Source organism: Periplaneta americana, chromosome 1 (genome assembly GCF_040183065.1).
Source record: "Periplaneta americana isolate PAMFEO1 chromosome 1, P.americana_PAMFEO1_priV1, whole genome shotgun sequence".
Taxonomy (NCBI): Eukaryota; Metazoa; Arthropoda; class Insecta; order Blattodea; family Blattidae; genus Periplaneta; species Periplaneta americana.
The window spans coordinates 136135508-136159571 of NC_091117.1; the positions used below are offsets into that span (position 1 = coordinate 136135508).

Sequence of the window (24064 nt, forward strand, 5' to 3'; positions counted from 1 at the left end):
ACTCAATACGTAGTAAATATGCATCCATTGATAGTTGCTAACCACTAGGATTGCTAATATCGCCTCATTACAGACAATGCGAAATAGTACCAGCACAGTCTATTGTTCCTAGCACCCTCACAACTCAAGCTTCGTGACTGTATATACTAGACTGTGATATTATGATGTCATTAAGACTGAAAATTAATTTACATCTTATATTCTACATTATCGATCGAAACTTATCTGAAACACAACTCTAAAATGAATTGCAAACTTAACTGGAACAATTTAGAATGTTCCACAACTGCTAGGTTTACCTGTTGTAACAAGCGTGATTAGTGTGCTGTCCAACCGTTGAGTGATAGGTGCCGACTGCCTCCATCTTTTCTTGGTGTACGCACCCATTGTCTAATATAGTAGCATGATGAGTCTGAGTCAGTTTTTCTTGAGGTACCGCACCCTCAATGAAAAAAAGGTTGGGCAATCCCTTGTCTGCCTTGAAGTCGGAAATCTTTATTGCATGTGTTCAAAGACAGAAGCATGCGAGAACTGGTTCTTTCTCCACACCCTCTACACGAACTGAGGCCCCTTCCCTTCTTTAGATCATGACAGCAACCATGCCCGTTTAAAGTACGTAGCGAATGTAACTTGATTACAGGTTTCAACCGTCCATGTATTACGGTATAATAATCACAACATTTCCTGGCGTTAATCCAAACACACGCCGCACCCTCAAACCATTATTCACATTTTTATCAAGACTTGCTGGAGATGGTTCGATTTACGAGCATGAGAAAATATATTCGCTGACTAGGAAATTATACCATTCTTCATTGCTCAAGTCGCAAAGTTTCCGGGTACAAATCTAGTGAATATGTAAGTGGAGATTGTCATCCATTAATACATAGGAACAGGGTGCTTGTCCTACGTTGTCCTAAGCCACGCTAAGCAATTGACCACATGATCTTGGGATGTTATAGATAGAGTAACAGAGGGTGAAGATCCGCAATTTTTATGATTATTGTTCCTCTGATCACATTATTCATTATTTTAGTCGGCCTCGGTAGCGTAGTTGGTATAGCGCTGGCCTTCTGTGCTCGAGGTTGCGGGTTCAATCCCGGCTCAAGTCGATGGCATTTAAGTGTGCTTAAATGCGACAGGCTCATGTTAGTAGATTTACTGGCATATAAAAGAACTCCTGCGGGACAGAATTCCGACACACTGGCGACGCTGATATAACCTCTGCAGTTGCGAGCGTCGTTAAATAAACCATAATTTGAAGTAATTTCATTATTTTAACCTACTTTTGATGGTTAAATATAACTTAGCAGTTTTCTTTAATTTCTGTAAAATCATGGAAATTGTATTTGTTATTTTTATTAGATTTATAGTAATTTAACTTAGATACAACAATCCGCAAAACAGGGAGAAGAGATCCCAAAACAAATAAATACTACACTTAAGAACTTACTACATAAACTTAAGTATGGAAAATAAATATTTATAAATAACAAAATATGAATGTCACTATGGACATTATTATTTGGGTCGAATTATCAAAACAATTGTTTGACTCCGAAGTTATTGATCCCATTATTCAACCTTGTGCCATGCCATAAACGATGTAGCCGAGTCGACGACAGCCATATCTTGTCGCTGAATCGATGAGAAATATAATTCAAACATGCACTAGTATGCAAACTTACGAAGTGTTTCAAGTGTCAGACCATAAAGTCACAAATTTAAATTTCTGCAGTACTCTGTCAAGTCATTTTCTTATCTGTCATGTCTGAAGGAACCAAGTGAAGGAACGCTGAATGCTTTTTAAAACCTTTTCTTAAGATGGATTCTTCCACATTTGACATTTTGGTAGATTTTCTTTCTGATATACCCTCATCAAAAAGTTGTCTCACTTGTTCCATCACATACTTGTATATTAATGGCTTAAAATCCGTTTTCCTCTGGTAATTTTTGAAAAATATTTTAGCGTTTATAGTAAATGTTCAAAAAACATATCTGCTGTCGAAGTTAGAGTAATATTTTATCTATGTAAAGATTAATTTTTGGTTCTACAGAATATATCTGTTATGGTAACAATGGTTAGTAGAGGAGAAAAATTCGCTCCAGCGACGGGGATCGAACTCGGGTTCTTGGTTCTACGTACCAAGTCCTCTAACCACTGAGCTACGCCGAAGTTCAATCCACTCACGTCATCTGCATAAACAAGCAGCTAATGTAACTCGTTCAATTTCAAACCCTCCCTGTTTTCCTGGAGTTTCCTAATGGCATATTCTAGAGCAAAGTTAAAAATTAAAGGTGATAGTGCATCTCCTTGCTTTAGCCCGCAGTGAATTGGAAAACCGTCAGACAGAAACTGGCCTGTACGGACTCTGTTGTAAGTTTCATTGAGTCACATTTTAATTAATGGAACTAGTTTCTTGGGAATACCAAATTCATATGCCTTTTTTAAATCTATGAATAACTGATGTGCCGTGCCCTTATACTCCTATTTTTTCTCCAATATCTGTCGAATACAAAAGAATCTGATCAATAGTCGATCTATTACGGCTAAAACCATATTGATGACCCCAAATAATTTCATCTACATAAAGAGTTAATCTTCTCAAATGAATATTGGACAAAATTTTGTATGACGTCAATATAGGTGATAGGTAGTCCTTGAAAGTTACTGCAGTTAGTCTTTTCCCCCTTCTTAAAGGTAGCCTAGATACAATTATTATGGACTCCTTCCATTGGTCAGATACATTTTCGTTTTCCAGAATAGCATGTATAAGCTTAAAAATTTCACTAGATAATTTGTTTGTACCCTCTTGTATTAATTTTGCTGAAATTTGCTCAATACCTGAAGACTTGTACTTTTCCATGTTTTCTATCGCAAATTCGACTTCAAAAAGTGTGGGTTCGGGTATAAAAATGGTTCAGCAGTTTTGTATTTGAATATCGTTCCTATGGCCTATGCACATTTAGTAGTTGCCCAAAAATTTTTTCATCTGTTCAGGATTGAATGAGAGTCTGCAAACAAGTCACCATTCTCATCCTTGATAACGTTTACCCTTGCTTGATATTCTTTGTTAAATTCCTTTATGCCCTTATATAAATTTCTAATGTTTTTACTGTGATTTACTGAAGTACATATGGAGTTTCAGTGCAATAATTCAGTAATTTTGCGTTTCCATATGGTGAAGAATCGGCAGAACGGAGAAAAATTCTCTCCGACACCGGGCCTCGAACCCGGGTTTCCAGCTTTAAGTGCTGCGCGTTATCCACTAAGCCACACCAGATTCAAGTTCCGATGCCGGATTGAATCCCTCTCATTTTAAGTTCTACCTATTGTGTTTCCCTTTGTTGGCCGACTCTCATGTACAGTGTCTCAATATGTGTGACAGTAGACACAATGTCCAGCCACAAGTACAGAGGTGCACTTATTACGAGTGACTAAGTGGCCGGGGTCCGACGGAATATGGCGCCGTCTTGAATCACAAAGTGATTACTTACGCTTTATCATATTACTATGACGTACCGAAGTGCAAATGAGCCGTTCAGAGCAGAAGTGGTGTAAATCAAAAATGGGTAATGAGAGTTAAAGTAAACATTCAGTAAAATACAGCACAAAGTAGTAATTAATATTCATTTTATTTAAACTATTAGTAGTCAGCGGATAGCACGAAGGACATATTAACTGCTACTGTGCGTTGTATTTTACAGAATTTTTACTTTAAACCTCATTACACCACTTCTGCTCTGAACGGCTCATATGGAGTTTCAGTGCAGTAATTCTGCGTTTCCATATGGTGAAGAATCGGTGCCGGAAAGAATTTTTCTCCGTTCTACCGATTCTTCACTATCTAATGGTTTTATTCTTATTAATTAATTGTTTCTACCTCATTGAGTTTTTCCTTCAAGTAATCTATCTTTTTGTTCCTAAGTGTAATAATAATAATAATAATAATAATAATAATAATAATAATAATAAATAGTACATGTTTTATTATGAGACAAGCAAACTAAAATGTATTAAGAAAGAAATTTCTAAAGAATTCAAAATAGAAAAGAAACGCAACCACATACCGTAATTGCAATTAAGTGAATACCGGTATTTGTTTATGTAAAAGGTTTACACGAAGAAGATAAATTAGTATATTATTATGATGGGATCTTCGCAGTTCCAGAGTGAACTTGCCATTTCGAGTTAAATCACATCTTTGCAAGGGTAACATAATGCCAATGACCTTTCCAAAAATTGACGGGCAAAGTTCCAGAATTTTAATCAAGTCCTGTTAAAATGGCATCTCATTTACCCAACTTCACTGCCGCAAGACATGACAGATTTAATCAATCTCAGCAGTGTCTAAGAATTTCATTGCAATAATGTTGCTTAAATACAACTTCAAGAGCCGTGACACCCTGTAATTTAGTAATTAATATTTTAGTTATATAAATGTTGTGCGAATTTTCAGCGATAAATTATGAATATAAAATATTTCTCGTCACATTGTCAGCCCAAAGCCGTTATCCAGTACGTAATTCTACTTATTAAGACTATGATGTCACTTTTACCCCATGCTGCTTCTCAAGTAATATATCATGAACCATAACACTTCCATTAAGCAGCTTTGACTGCAGTTGTAATCCTTAATGTTGCTTGAAAATACAGACACTTAGTATGTTATAATAATAATAATAATAATAATAATAATAATAATAATAATAATAACGGTTGTATCCACCGCTGTGGAGTAACGATTAGCATGCCTGACTGTATAGCGAGTAAACACGGGTTCAGATCCTGGTTGGAACAAGTTACCTGGTTGAGGTTTTTTTCGTGGTTTTCTCTCAACCTATTAAGAGAAATGCTGGGTAACTTCGGCGCTGGACCCTGGACTCATTTCGTCGGCATTATCACCTTCATCTCACTCAGACGCTAGGTAACCATAACAGTTGATAAAGCGTTATAAAAAATAACGATTTTGTGGGATGCCAAAAAATCTGCCTAGAAACTGCTAGTCTACGACAAACATAATAGAATAGGTGTAGCCTGCCTCTGTTTGAATGTAGCTCTCTTTTAAGCTATAATATCATTTATTTATTTACTTATTTATTTATTTACTTATTTATTTATTTATTTATTTATTTATTTCGGTCCATCTTGTATTGATTATTATGTTATGAAGTAGCCTATATGTTCAGAACCAAGGTGATGACAGTCGACTTAGAGTTGTAGAAATGGACTTACCTGTGACGCTCTACGAGAAAGAATACAGTATTACTGCTGAAATTAAAAAAAAAAAAAAGTGGGTAAGATAGATGTATTGTGAAGAGATTAGAAAAGCAACCTCTAGGGTTGGAAAAATGTGAACCGTGAAGAAAAAAATGTGAAAATTGCCATGGAAGAGGAACTAGAGGTGAGCGATGCACAGGATCAATATAAATTGAGATTGAGAGCGGTGTCGCCCTGGGTGGCATAGGCGGTACAGAGCTGGCCTTATGTGCCCGAGGTTGTGGGTTCGATCCCGGCCCAGGTCGATGGCATTTAAAGCCTTAGTTTTTCTGAGCCTCGCACAAATCTGGACTACACGAGAGACAATGAGTGGTTTCTATGGCTGCGAGGAGCGCAGACCTCGCATCTCGCAGTTATAGAAACCACTCACTATCTCTCGTGTAGTCCGATTTGTGCGAGGCGGGCCTCGCACCTCGCACGTCGCATGCCTCGGTTCAAAAAACGAAAGCTTTAGTGTGCTTAAATGCGACAGGCTCATGTCACTAGATTTAGTGGCACATAAAAGAACTCCTGTGGGACCAAATTTCGGCACACCGGCGACGCTGATATAACCTCGGCAGTTGCGAGCGTCGTTAAATAAAATATATATATATTTTTTTAGAGCATTGAGACGGCGTTGAGGCATATGAAGACTATTGGCTTTTTGTGCTTATTATCATATTTTAAACTCTTAAATTCTGCTTAATCTGTCATAGGCCTTTGTGGTCTCACAGAATCTACTGCAATCTCAACTGTGATAACCGGCAGAAAGTATGTGAAGAGCTGATAACCTGAAGCTAGTAACATCTGGGACGTAGGACTTTTGGTGAAGTCTCTCAGATAATGACAGTTCTATTCGATTACATGCCGTCAAGCTATGCTCAAGATTTTTGTCGCGCTTTAAAAATCGATCGTCTTTTACCGGATTTGAACCCGAGAATTTAGGGCGTAGTGGTAGACATAGTAACCATTATCTAAAGAGGGGCATCAGATTATAAGATGATGATACGGGAATAATGTAGGAATGATGCAGTAGAAGAGGCAAGGTACGTATATTTTAAAACCTTAAGTATTCGGAGAAGGAACTGCTAATCAGCTACTTTGCCCATCACGTATGTTTCACTATATACCCACAAGCGAACTGTCGGCGAAGAGATCTGTGACACGACTGTGTCTACATAAATTTACTATAATGATTTTCTTCGATTCAGTTGCCGTTAACTAAAAATTAAATTATAGATAACTGTTGTTTTCCTGTTTATGTGGGAGTAGCATTCTTCCACCTTATACTGCTGCAAGGGCGTTTTTCCTACGCAGTAACTTCAGCTACTAATATTCTCCGATATTAGTTACTTGACGTGAAGTGATAAGACTATTTGACGGATCTATGAGAGAAGGATAATATCACAATGAACCACGGACGCAGAAATGTAGTGTAGGTATTCACAAAGAGAAAACAGGAAGTGAAATGTTCTACAATAAAGTTCACAACGTACATTAAACAGCTCTTTAAAATTATAGTGTATAGGCTACATGTTCTGCGGTGTAGGCTTGAAACTACGCCCAACTGACAGTGCAAGTTAGGATCTCGCTTACAACTTTACTGATTGTCTGTTGTCATGTCTTGCGTTGTAAGGAGAATAACTTAAGTGATTAAAACATAAAATTAATTTAAAGCACTATAATACAAACTAATTAATGAAACTAATTAAAGGCATAATAATATAAAATCTGGAACAAAGTAATGACATTAATATGTACAGTAATTAAGTATAAAATAAGATGAATGTCCCTTTTAACGAATAGTTTTTCTCGTTATTAAGAGGCGTGAAAATAAGTTAATGTAAAGTCTTTACATCAAAAGAAAACGACTACCCATCCGTGTGGTGCGAGAGAATTTAAATTAGTGGTAGTAGTAGTGTTAATAATAACAATAATAATAATAATAATAATAATAATAATAATAATAATAATAATAATAATAATAATAATAATAATAATGTGAATGTCCATGTCTCACAAACATAGAGATTAAAAATATACTTTAATAATGCCAGTTGGCCACCGACGTAACTCTGGCGGTAGCGCGTTTGCCTGCTGATCTGGAGTTGCTCCCGGGCGTGAGTTCGATTCGTGCTTGGGCTAATTACCTGTTTGGGTTTTTCCGAGGTTTATCCGAACCGTTAGGTAAACGTTAAGTAATCTACGGTGAATCCTCGGCCTCATGTCGCGAGATATCATCTCGCTATCACCAATTCAATCGACGCTAAATAATCCAGTAGTCGATGCATCATCGTCAAATAACCAAGTAAAAAATGCCTGTTTTAGTCTGCTTGTGGGACATGGGCACTCACGAAAACAGATGAGAATAAATTGAACAAATTTTTTAAAAGAAAGCTTTTGAGAAGAATGTTGGGAGCAGTTCGAGATGCAGATATTTTGGACTGAAGGAAACTACACAATAATGAAATTTATGATATTTATAATGAACCCGATATTGTGGCCAGAATTAAAATATCAAGATTGTGACGGATTGGGCGTGTACTAAGAACTCCAGAAGAAAAAAGAGTTAGAAGGGTGTTTAGAGACACTCCTTTAGAGAAAAGGTCACTGAGAAGACCTAGGCTTTGATACTGGGATTAGTTGAAAATGGACATAACAATTTAGAAAAATATGATAACTGGGAAATTGTTGTCAAGACAGAGTGCAGTGATATTATATTGTAATCCAAGAGCTTTCATAGCTTATAAGGTTTGATGATGATAATGATGATGATGATGATGATGATGATGATAGTATTAATAATAATAATAATAATAATAATAATAATAATAATAATAATAATAATAATAATAATAACTTACAAATGGCTTTTAAGAAACCCGGAGGTTCATTGCCGCCCTCACATAGCCCGCCATCGGTCCCTATCCTGTGCAAGATTAATCCAGTCTCTACCATCATATCCCACCTCCCTCAAATCCATTTTAATATTATCCTCCCATCTACGTCTGGGCCTCCCCAAAGGTCCTTTGCCCTCCGGTCTCCCAACTAACACTAATAATAATAACAATAATAATAATAATAATAATAATAATAATAATAATAATAATAATAATAATAATAATAGGCTAATAATAATAATAATAGGCTAATAATAATAATTTCAATGCAAAGTATAGATAATGTCACGACTTATCAAATTATTTATGTATGTGCTTCAGTGGATAGAAATATAGTAAAGGTTAATAACTGCTGATATATATAAACATGAAAATAGAAATATAACGCATATGATGCCTACAGACTTCAATTACACCAATTATCATTAATTTTTAGGGAATGTTACGCGAAGCTCACTGAAAATCTTGCAACATTCCAGAGTCATCAGATTTGATTACATTTCAGAGAAAACAATATTATGCATAGCTCACAGTCATACTCAAGATGCTTGACTAGCATTAGTATCTTCATTTAATTGCAACCCTAACCCTAAGAATGTGTTCCTTGTCGATTACTGTTATTTTTCAATTCAAGGCTATGTAAAAATTAACTGTAATAAAATAGCTTTGTCATGAATATTGTAAAGTGAGTAAGTCCATATTGACAGACATTACCAGTAGAAGAGGTTCTTAGAAGTGTGATTAAAGACTCTGCTGAACACACAAACTTTGATCTTTTCCGATGTTCATCCGATACCTACACAAATTGTCTGTTTCGACCGTATAAAATAAAAGAATCAAACTTTATTCGTTCAAAATGGTTTATTGTTGACATCCTTAGATATTATAACTTAATCCCTTCTCTATCTTGACAATATGAATTCCATTCCTAATATGGATCATATTATTTTTGAGGCGAAAGAGACACAGTTCATATGTTCAACAAATTTACTGCTCGGAATCCCTGGCTTTCCCTTCTTTCCGAAGAATTTTTATCGCCTTCAATGCGTCATTGTCAACAGGTTTGAATCCGCGAATCGGATCTCATGGTAACTATTCTACGAAAGAGGATGACTGTTGCAAACAAAACATGATTTACAACGAATTCATTGATTCATATTGTTCTCACCAAGGGCAAATCTTTCACTGCAAACCCAGCATTCTTCAGCCTTTCCTATTTCTGCCTTCCTCTTAGTCTCCGCATATTAACTATATATCTTAATGTCGTCTATGTCTTCTTCTGCCCCGGACTCTTCTCCCGTTCACCATTCCTTCCAGTGCATCCTTCAGTAGGCAGTTTCTTCTCAGCCAGTGAGCTAGCCAATTCCTTTTTCTCTTCCTGATTAGTTTCAGCATTATTCTTTCTTCACCCACTCTTTCCAACACAGCTTCGTTTCTTATTCTGTCTGTCCATTTCACATGCTCCATTCTTCTCCATATCCACATTTCAAGTGCTTCTAGTCGCTTCTCTTCACTTCGTCGAAATATCCATGTTTCTGTCCCATAAAATGCTACATTCCACACAAAGCACTTCACTAATCTCTTCCTTAGTTCTTTGTCCAGAGATCCGATAAGATGCTTCCTTTGCCATTACTATCCTCCTTTTGACTTTCTGGCAGCAGCTCATGTTACTGCTTATAGTACATCCCAAGTATTTGAAGCTGTCCACTTGCTCTACTGCCTCACTTAGAATTCGCAAGTTTACTTTCTTTACTTTTCTTCCTATGACCATAGTCTTCGTCTCGTTTGCATTAATCTTCATTCCATACTGTTCATAATTGTCATTCAGCTCTAGTAGCATATCCCTTAGTGTCATCTCCTCTTCTGCTAACAACGTCATACGAGTATCATCAGCAAATCTTACGCACTTTATTCTTTTTTCTCCTATGTTCTGAAAACAGTTCTTCACTAAATCCTCCAAGTAGATGTTGAACAGGATAGGTGATAAAAGCCATCCTGGACGTACTACCCCTATTTCACTTCCTTTTGACATTTCTTCTCCTATCCTGACTTCGACTCGTTTCGTATAAAGATTACTGAACAGCCTCCTATCCACACCAATTTTGTGTAGAATCCCCATCAGTTTATTTCAATCCACTCTGTCAAACGCCTTTTCTAGGTTAAAAATACTAATACACTTCTTTATTCTTCTCTAGGTATGTTTCGCCGATTGTTCGTTGTATCCAATTGCATCTCTGGTACCTTTTCCATTCCTGAAGCCAAACTGCTTTTCTTCCAACTGTTCTTCCATCTTAGAATATGAACTTCGATTCAGTATTCGCACGAGAATCTTCGCCGAGTGTGATATCAGACTGATAGTTCTGAACTCGTTACATTTCTTGGCATTATTTTTCTTAGATATTGGAAGCGACACTGTCTCCGTAAAATCTACAGGTCTATAGTGCCTATAGGCACTTCATTGCATAATGATAGAAGTTCCTTCGTGTCTTCACCCAAACATTTCACTAATTGAATGGGGATTCTATAACTCCTGTTGTTTTCCCATTCTTCATTTCCTTAAGCGCTAATTCAACTTTTTCCCTTAAAATAGTGAATCCTTTTTCGTCTTCTGATACTGCTGCTTCGTCTTCTATAACTAAGTCATCTGGACGATTCCCTGTCTTATATAACTCTTCTGTATATTTCGTCCATCTATTCAATACTCCTGGTTTCTGTCTGTTATTTCATTTCTGATATCCTCAACGAAGTAGCTCTCCTTTTAAAGCAGTCATTCGTTGTAGACATGTATTTCCCACACAGCGCGAAGAATAACAGCGTACGTTGTTTAGTTTGGTACAACATCACGGTGAATGTGAAAAAGAGAGAGAAAATCTTGATGAATTGCGCATTTACATTCAAGCACTGGAGTCTTGTATGTTGATACACGTATAAGATAATGTAGACGACGTTAATTCTAGCTGCTTTGTATGTACTGAACTACCACTTGCACTGGTCTTTACGTTAAATGAATTGTTAATTTTGACTGCACATGCTAAGGTTGATTTCTTCGTTATGTAGATTAAGCGATAGCCTCTTTCTTTTTGGCTTGAAATCCAGCAGTCTCGAGTTCGATTTCTGGCAGAAATGCTGAAGTTCTTGTCTTGATTTTGTTGGGTGTGTTCTGTTAATTGTGAGAGTTTCAGCAGGAAACCCAACATAATTGCAAAATTCAACGTCAAAAAAGCTAAGTAGATAGGACATGTTCTGAGACTCTAAGAGGAAACAAACTTAAGAGAGTTTTGGAAGAGCTACCATATGAACGCAGACCACTAGACTTCGATGTTTAGATAACATAGAAAAAGCTATGGAGAAGTTAGAACTTGTTATTGACAGAAGACATAATATGACGTAATGTTATTTTATTGCCAATTCAGCAGCTAACACCTCAATGGCTAGGAAAGCAAATAAAGGGTGTAAGAGGTATAAGTGTCATTATTTTAAATGATGATTATTCATGCCATGAGGAAGAAAAAAGTTCTTAAAATTTTTTTCTAATTGCAATATTTAACTAATTATTAAAGTTTACAATATTAGGCGTTTGGGAACGTTGCTGGGTTGGGAGGAGGGGATTTAGAGCATACAGTACAGCTCAAGCGGGGAGGAGGGGGTTTAGAAGTACACAGTACAAGCGGGTACAGACATACCGGTACAAAACAGATGCTCTGTTCTAATGCAGGAGCGGACCATGACAGTACTGTTGTTTACATAAATCGAGCAGCAAATACAAACCTCCAATCTCATTAATAGAACATTATGGTAAATTTACATTTTATGTAACAATATTGCTCCATTTTTAATTGTACGTCTAAAAAGTAAACAATAATGGTTTTCTGCACAAAATCACACGAACTTTTTTTCTAATGCAACATTCTCCCAATCTCTCCTGCTTACGTAAAGCAGTATCATTTTTTTAAAAATTCTGGTTGTGTGATTTTCGAAACGGGGTAAGAGACTTCTAGTTTCTAATAATCGTTGAGAAACTGCGACAAACATTCGCCGATTAGGTAACCTTCTTTAAGGACAAAGTTGACGGTACATCCTTCTTGCCTCACTTGAATGACGACGACTTTGTCCATAAATTAATAACTTATGATATTCCTAAACTATGAATGACTTGTCGAATACCCTGTACTGAACTACCATCCGCTCTGCAGTAGAGCTATGGACAGGGAGCTTGAACTCAGCTGACCCGTACTTAGGTCTGTGCAGAGTACTGCCTGCTGAACACTTTGCCAAGTCTCTCACGCCAGAATATTAACAAATTTAATCATGCATTTTTATTTAATTTCACGAAAACGTAATAGAACACACAAATGTTTATTTAAACTAATATTAACTCTTTGCTAGATGTATCTACTGATGTAGACTAATTGTTTTCGTAAATTTAGTAACGATATAAGCAGTATAACGCAAATAAAATAAGGAAAGAAATCTTTTTTCTGGGAAAACTATCAAGTTTTGACCCTTTGTTGTATGAACTTTTTTGATCCTGTGGACCGTCCCCGACGACTGTTAAAAGGACGGCACTTATACTCCTTACACCCTGTTTAATATAATATAAGATAATATAATATAATATAATATAATATAATATAATATAATATAATATAATATAATGTAATATAATGTAATATAATATAATATAATATAATATAATATAATATAATATAATATAATATAATGCAGTGCAATATAACTTAATGTTTGTGAGCTCTCCAAGTTAATTTGACTGCCATCAAGAACATCATTTCTGTAATTCATGATTAGGTCTACTCTTTTCTTGTATCATCCATGTTTCATATTTCATAGAAGTGTCGGTATTGTTGAAAAAGGAGTTGTTTACAGTCTTGTTTGATAGATGTTTAAGACGGATTGAAACTTTATTTTGTTTGTAATATTTAAATATACAGATTTTTATTTCTAATTTTCTGTTTGATACGTTAATGAACATTCAAGTATTAATTAGCTTTATTGTCATCATTAAGATTATACTTCCAACGGACTGAGTCCTTGAAGAAATAATGATGTACCGGCATATGATTATCACCGTAATTATATAAATTATATACCTGTACATCATAATTTATTTCTTCAGGGATTGAGTTTGTAGGAAGTATAAACCATTATTAAACAAGACATTCGCAAGTAGCCCAACTCTTTGTTAATATGTGAACATAGTGACATCTTAAGAGGATACAAACAAATACAAGACAAAGATAAATTTCTACATTATTGCAGAGAATTGAACCCAAGCCCGCTAAACTTTACCTAGAAACATTATTATCTATTATGTTATTTTATTGCAAATTACATTTTGTAATAAAGAAATACAATCAAAATTACGAATCATAGACAGCAGTACCGGTACCTACTGTGTTTGATACTAAAATATTTAGTCCATTTTAATCATGGTATAGACTGAATACTTCATATTCGAGTTTCGCATTGAGGAATTCCTTGAATAGCAATTAGGATATCATGCGAGAGAGCGCCGGCATTTCCAGTCTCCGCCAACGCGCCATGTATTACAGTTACGCGACATTTGAGTGGATGTGGCGTAATTCCGCGAAAGGTAACCAGTGCTGGTACCTTGGAGATGTTCCAGGCTCAGGCAATCCGGAAGGTCGTGCTATTGACCAAATTTGTTCATAACCGCGTCCTTGTATTGAGGTTATTCGGAGGTATTCGTTATGAAGCCGAAGTCGGGTGCAGGCCTTCTGAATTTTATAGTTTTAATAGCTTTTTTCTATGTAGATGGAGAGAGAACCTGAAGCATTCGGTGAATATCTACTCCGATTCCTGTGGCTAGTATTCGTAAGCTGACTAAGCTACAACTGGTCTTCGTCAATATTGCACTGCATGCCAAGGAAACTAACTCATAATATTCAAGTTACAGTCTCCAAATTTAAGAATAAAAACCTCAAATATATCATCCTGGTTTATGTCGCGTATATCGAATTTCAAGTTGAAACTCAAGGTTGAAAATAAGAGCAGCAAATATTTAATAATTACTGTATGTTAAGATTACCAACTCATGCAATCTCAAATTGCAACTCAAATTTAACACAAAACCCCCCACCTGATTGAGGTTCTGGCCAGTGCTGTCATGGTAATTCTTTTCTTGGCCATACGCCCCACCCCTGGTTTTCTCCCTTGAAATATATTTTACTCTCCTCTCTCTATCTCTCCGACTGTCATTTAATTATTTGTTTAATATAAAGAAGAAGTAAAGAAATTGTTTTGCTTTACATTTCAATTGTACAACAAGTTTGATTTAAAGTATACACCATGTAGCACCACCGTAGATGCATACTCGTTTCGATGAATCTTGGAGTGTGTATTTGCAGCACTTCTTGTTTTTCAACCATTATTTTATATAATTCTGGATTCCAGTGCTGCAGAGGTGGACAATTTTTGTTTATGAACATCAAATAAAATAAATTAGGATCAGTAAGAGATGATCTAAGATCTGTACAGATCTCCATGTACAAAACTTAGGCACCCATATGCCATATGGCTCCACACAGACAAAATTTTATTTTCCCCATACGATTAATTAAAAAAATGGTAGATTCCCATACAATGTATGGCCCCATATGACCTCCATGACAGCACTGGTTCTGGCTGATATGTACAACTACAGTATTATCAGGCAGTACATCTCACTTGATGATACATGTCAGAGGAAGAACAATTGTTTGTATGCATCTGAAGTCTGATTAGTGTAATATGTTACTAGTCAGCGATGTATCCAATGTGCGGGGAAAGGAGCTGACCACCTTATCTCGTTATCTCCTGGCCTAGTTGCCTCATGAGTGATTGCCTTATTAGTGTCACTTGTGAGGTTCAAACCTGTCTCCGGAGACTTGATTAAACAACAACCCCATCCATTTCACCATCGTTGTGTGTTAAGCATGTCAGTATATACAGTGTCATGCTACAACTCAGTATTTACAATAAAAACCACACTATTTAATCGTAATTATATGACAACAGCGCTTACTATCTTAAGCTACACCTCAAATTTAACTATAAAAACACAACTTAGGCCTAAAAGAAAATACTTCTACCATTTCATGATAATTGTGCCCGTATGTTAAAAATACAACTGCGTAAATAGAAATCAAATTTAGTGTTAAGAATTCCAAATATTTGACTACCACCATTACCACTATCATCATTATCATAATAATCCAGATTTTAGGCTTTTAAGCATGTGTATTTTCATAATTACTATATTTCAAAGGGTTTTCCTTGATTTCCTACAACCTCCTCGTTGCTCTATAATTCTAATGTGCGGTAACCTTTCCTTGTCCATTCTTCTTCTTCTTCTTCTTCTTCTTCTTCTTCAATGGCGCGTCGGACCGTTTTCGGGTCATGGCCTCCCCAGTTGCTCTCCGCCAAACTTGTCGATTCTGTGCTGCAACTCTCCAATTCCGGATTTTGAGGATTTGTAGTGCATCCTGACATACACCATCTTCTCATCTATTACGTGGTTTCGTTGTCCATTGCATGGCCATAATTATAATAATTATTCCTGTCCTTTGTCATTTTTACAAGGCTAAAAACTTTTAATTTGTCGTGGACTTACATTACTTTCCTCGTATTCCTCCCCTCTTCTCATTACATAATTTCTCCATTATCGCCATATGTTTATCATGTCATATAAAGGATTCCACGTTAAGAAAAAAACATTGGTTTCATGAACCTTGCATTTGCTTAATACATTGTACAAGATATGTGGTAGGTTGGCGTTTCTGTGACAACTGGTAATTTGATGGAATAGCCCATATGCCCAATGTTTTTTTCTTAACGTGAAATCCTATTGCCATTTTAGTGCAAAAGGAACGCTAATATAAGAGATAATTGTCATAATTAATTAATTTTCATATCGCTTGCTATTTTATTGTGGCGCTACTTTCATTGTCACCATATTTTCCTCATACTCATCATTCATTGTCATTATTACCAACTTCCTGTTCTTCATATAAACTCAAAGAAAAGATTATTTATTTCAATTCTAGTCTTAGACATTCACAAGTTTCGAGTTTCTCCCATAAAGTTGTTACGGACTATCGCAGTGCGATGTCTTCGGATGTAAGAGCTAAGACAACACAAAGCAAGCAATATGATGTGTCAGGAATAAAAAAAACTCCTTAATTAACAACTTGAGAATAGTGCTAGTGCACGTACGTGCAGAGATTTTATACTCACGGTATTGCCACTCTTCGCTGTGTGTCAAACTTACGGCTTAAAGTAAGACAGGAGCGTACTGTATATGAAATAAATAATGATAGTGTATATAGTAATAACAGAAGTTGCAACAACCATTTGAAACACACCATTAAGTGTCTTAAGAAAATCTGTCGTTATCTTAAAAGGCGTTACAGAAAGTTATAAATTGTTACTATAAACTAGGGTTCTTTGAAATTAGTACAGAGAATATATTTCAACTTCTTAAAATGAAGAAAAAGAATTCCGCAGAACTGAAGCCAGAACAACTGAATATAGGCCTCGTGCATATATTTTTATAATTTGCTTGGAAAGAACATACTAAAAGTTATTTGAACTTACGAAAAATACTCGTGCCGTGTACGCTATGTATATATTGATAATGTGCTTTAAAAAACACGTTGGTTTTCTTTGCATGTTATTAATTGCAATTTTTTTAACATTAATAACATGTTTCTTGCAACGATATTGAAACCTTAATTGTTACAGTCCACTAATTATTTCTACTCATTTTATTTCAGTACTTGAACTTCTTACCCACTTGTCAGATTATAACAGAGGAATCAACTTTCCGCTTTCATTAAATATATAATACATTATAACTTATTCTGTAAAATAATACAATATTTTTGTCATTTGCTAAATGCTCGCATTTTATCCGTAATAATTTACATAGGGAAATTTTTTAAAATATGTGCGGATCTGGTAGAAAATGGACCTTGAATTCTGACATTACCAGTAGCTTTGGAATGTTGATATTCCGCACAGTTTTTTTTTAAATGTATCTATACATATATGCATGCTTACGTCAACCCTTAATGTTAACAAACATTTCGTTGGTCAGAAATGTCTTAATCTTAAAGGACTGAAGAACGAACAGATCTCTTACGATCTAAGACATTTCTGATTTGACTCTGAATTAATAAATTTCATTCATTATCCTCTTGATAAGTTTGTTTTCGTTTTGCTTTTTAGGTTATTTTAACTTTTATGAGTGTATTGTTAGTGCTTACCACGTTTTAAGTAGCTTTTGCCTGGATTTCTTTGTATTTTGTTTGTTTGCACTTCTGCAGATGGAACAGCAAGCGCCGCAAGTATCAGAAAATACAGCGACGACATCTCAAGGAAGAAATTGGCAGGTAATTAAATATTATAAGGAGAACTTTACCACTACATATGTCTATAAATAGGAAACGAATTTCCATTAGATTTTAGTCAAGCAAAAAGTATCTTGAAAGGGTGATAATAACTGAATATATCACATTCAGTCATGGTGACAATGCATAAGTGAATTTGGAGCCCCCTCTGTATGTATGTTGTATTTTCATAGACACATTTCTCTTAGTTATCCTTCCATTAGTTCTGTTTATTTATGCTTCGGTGTTTTGTAGAATGCTCTGTGCCTGGGTGCTCTGGTGTAAATTTTGTTCAGTTGTAGCATGTATTTGTTTTGCACTTGTTTTTTATTTTTGCACCCTTTTTATTTCTCTTGCACTGTTTTTTGTTTTTGTTTGCACTGTGTTTGTTGTCTTTGGTCTTGTAGATGTAGAGGAAGGGCTTGAGGGCGCTTCGGATTCCGAAGGCACGTTTATCGAGAACCGTAAAACCTCCAGTAAGTGTCTGAGATTTTACATTTTCTTCCTTTACAATAACGACATTTTATATTATTTTATTGTTTTGGATGTGCAGTATAATCCGTTTGGGTATGGATAATATTAATTTATTATTATAAAGCTATTATGATAGTAGGAAAAATTTCTTGCTTGTTATATTATGATTAGAAGATGGAGTTTCCATATATGACAATCAACAATGCATAATTTGAAAGAACAAATGAAAATCGCAGATGATTAAAATGGCTACTACAAAATAAATAAAGAGCAGGCACAATATCTTCTTTGGTATGCTAAATTTGAGAGTGTTAAAAGAGTTCAAAGGGAATTTCGACGTGAGTATGGTGTGCGTGATGTACCTAAACGACATTTCATACAAGTTGAGAGGATGCGAAGGCAATTTTTTCCCCTTCTACTTGCCCCGAGTCTGTCAGTAATAGGCTGGTAGCTGTTACCTCTTATACCTGCACCCCCCCAAGTTGTACACACAAGAAAATAAAATATTAAATACATAAGTGGATATAAAATATAGTGACACAGGTGTTTGACGATTACATGTTTCAGTATATTTTAGTGTCGTTCTTACAATATTTTCAACTAATTATTAAATTAAGGTATGTCAGTTTGTATTATGAAGTCAGTGGGGAGTGACACAGTGCAGATTGTCCCGTTGTCTATGCTAAGAGTAGCAACTAGCGGTGAAGAAAACATTTATCTTCTGGTGTCAGTAGCTTTTTAATATGTCAGTTAGGCCTATATAACAACAAAAAAAAATGAAATACAAATGTTTAGTATAGATTTTCGAAATATAGATTACCGGTAAACATTTTCAATAATAAGAATTTTCACTATGTTCAAAGTCAAGTAGTCGAACTTTAATAAGATAGAGAGTAGCATCTTCCCCGTCACGGATGGTAAAGAGTGTGAGTAGAGGGGAAAGCCTATCAACCAAACTGAAATGGTATAATGTTGTGGTATCGAACATTTGTAGAAACAAGTTCTGTGTTAAAAAAACATGCAGGAAGTCGCAGGCGAAACCCAGTACGAGAAGCAGCTATCTCTTGGCTTGGCCCCCAAACTCCCCAGAACTAACCCCTCCTGACTCCTTCGTGTGGGGTTTTGTTAAAGACATTGTCTATTCACAGAAACCCAGGAACATTGATGATCTGACAATAAAAATTACTCAAACTTTTCAACAAATCACTCCCCTTATGTTACAACGGACATGGGCTGAATTGCATCACCGTTATGAGTTGCAGGGCGCGCAATGGATGTCATGTTGAGCTCTGAGGACTCTGCCATCTTTCAGTGTTATAGCTATGCACAAAGTTTCAACAAATAAAGTTCAGTAGTAAATGCTTTTATTTTATCCATACCCAAACGGATCACCCTGTAATTGTATTAACCTATTAACAAAATGTAACATTAGTAAATAAGTATGTTGAATATAGGTCATAATGTAGTCGTGATAGGCAGTGTAACTTACTAAAAGATTAAATAACTTTGTTATTGCTCCGTCTGTTGTATGCATACAATCTTTTTGATATAAATAATTGAGGTTTCTTTGCGACTGAATATGCTTTTTTTTTTAGATTTGTAACCAACATTAGACATTTAAACATGGCGGAACTCTTTGTTTAGACCTGTCTGGTTAGCATAATGCAAGACCGTCTTTTGAGACTATATGATAGACGTAATACACGGGAAATAAATGTCTATTCTCTGTCGGGAATCTAGTCTGAGTTCATTATATTTATAATTAGACGTTGGTTTACCTCCCCACAGATATTCCAGCTTGTAAGTTTCTCCGAAACGTCTGTTGTAGCTATTCTTCATAAGCAGAAAACTACTCAAAATCTTGGCTAGAATTTGGAAGTACAGTAAAATTTCGTTAATCCGAACTAATTGGGGGGGGGGGATAAGTTGATCGGTTTAACGAAAGTCCGGATTAACTGAAATAACCTAAAGGAACAGTAAAACGTGCATTAACATTCCGTTTATAGCAACAAAACACGTTTATTATGGTGTATTTAAAGGGATTAGGTCTAAATACGCAATATAGTACAGTAAAATGTAAAGCAATACATACTGTACAATGCAGTACATACGTGATACCCATAATTATGATGATGTGCCTGACGAACCTGGCTCTGCATCACTCGAAACTCTTGCTGCGGAAGTTTGTTTGAAGTAGTGTATTTGTTTGTATAGTTTAATAAATTACTTTAATGCACATTTCATGGCTTTGCTTTATTTTAGTACTATAGGTGTAATATTGTAATTATTGTAATTCCATAGTTTTATTATATAAAAGTAAGTCTTAAAACAAGGTTCTTTAATTTTTCCAAACTTATCTTTTTTGCCTGTCCGGATTAAGCGAAGTCCGGCTTATCGGGGTCCGGATTAACGAGGTTTTACTGTATTACATATAATGATCCTATCCTTTAAAACAAGCGAAAGATAGCAAATTGTTGTGAACTTATGCCTGTTTTCTCTTTTTTTACACATAGGTCAGTAGCCTGTTGAACCTGTTATTCATTATTATCTTTTTCCGGTATCAATTCCTTTTTTTTCTTTTCCTTTGAGTGATTTGCCCTTTGATAACCAAACTATTCGATCGCTACCCATTCTGCTGTATATGCCATCTATTCTTTCCTTCATCGATGTTACTTGTGGGTGGTTGAGTTTCAGAGGCATAGATCAAAATGGACGGACTATACTTCTCTAAATTTATACTTGTATACATTTTAAAGCATTTATTACTTCGAAAATTATTGTGTGACTCACCGCAGTGATACCTCCGTATAAAAGTAGGCGCTCACTTACCGGAAAATATTCGTTCGTTGCGTTCAGATTTTTATTGGTAGTATCGTTCACTTGTCCGCATTTCCGAATTAATCATCAAATAGTGTTTCAATTTACCGCTAGAGCGCATTATTTCTTTGTAATGTTCTGAGCTGAACCTGGAAATAAAATGGAAAGCTCTGTAACTTAAATAAATTATGAAGGACATACCTGGTTAATTTAGTATTTTCCCAATCTCATCCCATACGTTCTTCCTCGATATTACATTGCTGTAATTCTAATTTCATGAATTATAAAGCTCTTCATGCTGCTGGATTTAATAAAATAAGCTTCTCGTCATCCATTTCATTATACCTTCAATATTACCGCGATTGGAGGCCTTGCAATCAATATATTTGCCATGACATCACAGTCTACTATATACAGTCACGAAGCTTGAGTTTTGAGGGTGCTAGAAACAATAGACTATTTTGCTTTGCCTGTAATGAGGCGATATTAGCGATCCTAGTGGTGAGAAACTATCTAATATTTGCAAATTTACTACGTATTGAGCTTCGCGACTGTATATAGCCTACTAGACTGTGATGACATTCTTTATTTCGATCTTGGACCGTATGGAAATCCGTTTAGAATTCTCTGGACAGAATTCTGAACGGAATCCGGTCATGCGGACAGAGGCGATACAACCAGGTGGGCGATGCTCCATTTAAAATAATGCAAAGAATAAAAATACGAACGCGCCGTACGGATACAATCCGGTGAATGGGTGGCTACCTTAACACTTTGTTCCCATATTCTTATTCCGTTATTTTATTTAGACCCTTCAAAGGTTTTGTTTGTTATAGTTAAACAGTTCCGGTCTCTTACAAGAATATTCTGATACTATGAAACATACTGTGACGTAGGAAAATAGGTGCTCGGTATATAAGTTACGTATATTTCTCAATTTCCTGTAAATAAATTCTAGGAACTAATGGACACTGGAGTTTCCATATAGACCTTTCCTTGTTTTCTTTTTATTTGATCAGTTTTCGTCATGGGAGACGGAGTTTAAGTTTCTCCGGAGAATACATGTTCTCACAGTATGTCACTAAAAAGGGAGGAACGCCTTTTTGCGTGAGGAAGGGTAATAAATACTTCTTGTTGTGTTAGGGTTAGGTGTTACTTTTAAACATGATAAGATACATATCGCTAATAAAAACGTAAACAATATTTTCAAGTCACGAGACATTTTTCGTAAATACGGTATGTTACTGTAGTTGCGTTAGTAAAACCAACATATTGTTTATACAGTGTGTTAATTAAGTATGGAATATTGTAATAACTCTTTATATATTCATTTTTTAAAAAAGTACCAAAAACAAAAGTTATTGGAGATATCTAACTAAACCTTATGGCTGTGGTCTCAAAAATTATTGATTCATGTACAGAGTATGGCAAAAAAATTATACTTTTTTAAATGGCACCTTATGTTAAATTTTACATATTTGAAATCTCCACTCAATTTCACATACAAATAGCAGTTTGATTCAGCATAAATGATGAATACACTCTTGTAAATGTTATGGTTCTTTCAAATGCTTTGATAATGTAACACAAAATAAATGTGTGTATTCATATCGAGTAGGCCATGAAACAAATAAAACAATAACATAACTGTTTCAGAGAATGTTTAAAATTACAACAAATGTTCAAAATGAGAACCATTCACGGTCAAACAATGCCCCAGTCTATCACGAAAGCAATGCCTCAGTCTATCACGAAAACAGTCCATTGACTTTCTCACAGTTTCAGGAATGATCGGTTCCATCTCATTACTAATCCATAATTTCAGGCCTTCAATACTGTTCGGTCTATCACGATACACCCTGGACTTTAAATTACCTCACAGGAAGAAATCCAATGGGTTGAGGTCAGGTGCTCTAGCTGGCCATTCAATATGTCCTCTTCTTCCAATTCATCTAGCAGGGAACATTTGGTTGAGGAAATCTATTACTCTTCTATCATAATGTGGAGGTGCACATTATTTTATTTATTTCATGGCCTACTCCATATGAATACACACATTTATTTTGTGTTACATTATCCAAGCATTTGAAAGAACCATATCATTTACTAGAGAGTATTCGTCATTTATGCTGAGTCAAACTTCTATTTGTATGTAAGATTGGATAGAAATTTCAAATATGTAGAATTTAATATAGAGTGCCATTTTAAAAAAGTGTTTTTTTTGCCACACCCTGTACATGAATCAATACTTTTGTGAGGTCACAGCCATAAGTTCTAATTAGATATCTCCAACAACTTTTGTTTTTTTGTATTTTTTCATAAAATGAATATATAGATTTATTAGCAATATTCCGTACCTAATTAACACAACGTATAGGCAAAAGTAGAAACTCAGAAATATGAGCAGCGAAAATTTCACATTAACGTAAGGTAACGAAATGTTACTGGGATAAGAAATGCTACGAAACAAAATTATTTCTCTAAACCATAGAAGAAAATATATTATAAGCCTACACTTGCTCCGAATGGGAGCGCGCGATATTGTTGAGGCTAATGCGTTGCGCTTCAAGCCAGAAGGTCGTGTATTCGATACCCGATAAGGTTATGAATTTTCTCCATTGATTGAATTCTTCCGGTCGTACTACGGCCCTGAGGTTTACTCAGTCTCTAACAGAAATGAGTACCAGTGATCCTTCCCTACTGCTACTAATGGCTATTGTTTGCAAAGCTAGGAATCTTTACCTCTCGTTACCCTTTGGGTCTCCGTGACATGTATAGATATAACTTTACTTTTACACTTGATACGAATACACATTCATATGTACAATATTTGACCAACCTGGTTATTACATATTACTAACGTAAACAGTAGCCCTAGAATAACTGAATATCGTATCTCTAAATACCATTTTGAAGTAAAAAAAAAGACTGAAAATTACTCGCTGACGAAGTAATTACAACTAAGCCTTTTTATAGATTTATGGAACAAAATATTGCATACCTATAGACCAGTGGTCGTCAGCACTCGCTGAAATGTGCAACGGGTACGCGGTGCTGTCCCATGTACACCGTCTTGCAGCACGGAGAGATAGAGATCATACCCGCTAGCAGCTACGCAGTGCACCCAAGTGCACTGCGTTTTCAGCGGGTAAGGGATGCTAACCCCAGCGTGCTCTGTGCTGACGACCCCTGCTATAGACGAACAA

At 35.6% G+C, this 24064-nt stretch overlaps 1 protein-coding gene across 13 annotated transcripts in view; it reads left to right on the forward strand.

Annotated features, from left to right (window-relative positions):
- The window catches only part of LOC138701176 (CAP-Gly domain-containing linker protein 1-like), a 463706-nt gene that overhangs the window by 354363 nt on the left and 85279 nt on the right, over positions 1-24064 (forward strand). For 7 of the 13 annotated variants that reach the window (XM_069827828.1, XM_069827805.1, XM_069827820.1 and 4 more), the window contains 2 exons: positions 17505-17570; positions 17975-18043. The exons of 1 other annotated variant lie outside the window; for it this stretch is intronic. In XM_069827828.1, the coding sequence (XP_069683929.1) occupies positions 17505-17570; positions 17975-18043 (135 nt within the window). The remainder of the gene's footprint in view (positions 1-17504; positions 17571-17974; positions 18044-24064) is intronic. 5 more of the 13 variants (XM_069827837.1, XM_069827884.1, XM_069827893.1 and 2 more) reach the window with 1 other exon arrangement.